The sequence below is a fragment of the Pundamilia nyererei genome, unplaced genomic scaffold (assembly GCF_000239375.1).
Source record: "Pundamilia nyererei isolate P.nyererei 1_Seehausen unplaced genomic scaffold, PunNye1.0 scaffold00034, whole genome shotgun sequence".
Lineage (NCBI taxonomy): Eukaryota > Metazoa > Chordata > Actinopteri > Cichliformes > Cichlidae > Pundamilia > Pundamilia nyererei.
This window is the reverse complement of record NW_005187435.1, coordinates 4,554,652-4,556,380: the sequence shown is the minus strand read 5'-3', so window position 1 is coordinate 4,556,380 and position 1,729 is coordinate 4,554,652. Positions and strand designations below refer to the sequence as shown.

Here is a 1,729-nt window from a genome sequence, read left to right as displayed (position 1 = left end):
TAAGAAACTGAGGTGAATCCAGAGTGTTTCCATGGAGATGATCACTCTTCTCAACCCATGATCTGGCAAAGCAAGGACAAATGAATCATTACATGATTACCACAACAATCAACCTGCACAAAATGCTGCAAAAATATTTGTAAGAATTGAATGGATTAAATTAACTATGAAATCTTCTATTTACTGCATTAGTAAGACTAATAAAACATTACCACACACAGTAACTCAAACACAGTGTTTTAAAATGCTGTGATCTATATTAATGGTTATAAAATACTAACACTGTTCATCCAGCTGATGTAAGCAGAGACGCGGGTGAAGACAGTAGGCTTCTGGTAGGCATTGCAGCCCGAGGAGGACACAAAGCTGGTCACACCATGGACAACATACTGGCCACCAACACTGCAGTTCAGGGGGCCACCAGAGTCACCCTGCATTCGAAAGGTTACATCACAGACAAGCAAAAAAAAATCATTTATGCATTTTGGGTAAAGTCAAGAGCAAATTTGCCAGTGCACTTAACTACTTCCCAACTTCCAATGTCCAGCTAACATCTCAGTCAGCCTAAAGCAAGTTTGTGCAGAACACAAGTTTACAACATGCACTTTGTGCAGCTTAAGCACTTGCTTGAATTATTGTAAGTGACTTATGCCCTGCTGAAGCAGCAAGTAATCCCACATGTGCCCCCCAAAATATCTTCCTTGACAGGAAGGGGTCAGCTTCCAACTCAGTGGGAGACATTAAATGTCACTCTGTTACAGTGACATGGGACTGAAATAGAACAACTTCTTTCCAGCGTTTCTTCCTGTCTGTTTATACCCAAACATTTTTTAGGGCTGACACACCTGTTTGCTAAAGAGCTTAAAAAAACAAGGTTCAACGTTTGTTAAATATTACAATGAATGAAGACAGTGTTCATCTTTGTTTGTAGCTAATAATGAAGTTCTAGATTTTAACTCATCTCAACCCTAAAAGGTTATTAACCACATAGCAAACCTATTTTTCTTGCTGATGGTTTATTACGGATTCAAAAGACTTAATAAATTATTTACGCATTACCAACTTAACACTCCTGGATATTACACTTTAAACAACAAAGTGTTGCTAAGTAAAAAGCATGAAACAATCGCTCTGGCCTAAAATACTTCATAATGTTCTTGGCTCACCTGACAGCCAGAATTGCTGCCGCCACCAGCACAAACCATGGTGGTCTTCACTGTGCTCCCCCACCATCCGCTGCTGGAGCAGGTATTGTGGTCAACAACAGGCAGAGAGGCCTGCTTCAGCTGGGCGGAGATCTGACCTCCAGCTGTGTACAGCAGTACAGAAAAAAGACTCACAATACAACTGTGTCTTGAAAAAAATCTGGGTGAAAAAACCCTCTCTTGACTTTATGGTTCTTACAGATTGCTTTCCCATGTATGCTAGCACTGCACCGAATAATTTATTGTATAGTGTAAATGCATGATATCCTTATGTCAGACTCACTCTGGGTGCGACCCCATCCACTGATATAGCAGGGGTTGTTGTTAGGCAAAACCTGGTTAGCAGGAGGCAGAGCGGCGAGCTGGACGTAGTTATTGAGAGTAGCATCAGATGTCAGACGCAGGAGGGCAATGTCATACCTGAGAGACCAGCACACAGTCACTTCAATGAATAACACGTTTTGTTCATCTTCTAAAATATCATTAAGTCTTTAAGGATACAGAATAAATATGCCCCAATTTGC

The 1,729-nt window shown here is 40.9% G+C and overlaps 1 protein-coding gene across 1 annotated transcript in view; it reads right to left on the bottom strand.

The window, feature by feature from the left end:
• LOC102200743 (elastase-1-like) overlaps positions 1-1,729 on the bottom strand; it is a 4,376-nt gene continuing 2,647 nt past the window's right edge. The window contains exons 3-6 of the mRNA XM_013909965.1: positions 1,489-1,694; positions 1,167-1,309; positions 282-431; positions 1-62 (exon numbers count right to left, since the gene is read on the bottom strand). Coding sequence (XP_013765419.1) covers positions 51-62; positions 282-431; positions 1,167-1,309; positions 1,489-1,694 — 511 coding nt within the window. The 3' untranslated portion in view covers positions 1-50. The remainder of the gene's footprint in view (positions 63-281; positions 432-1,166; positions 1,310-1,488; positions 1,695-1,729) is intronic.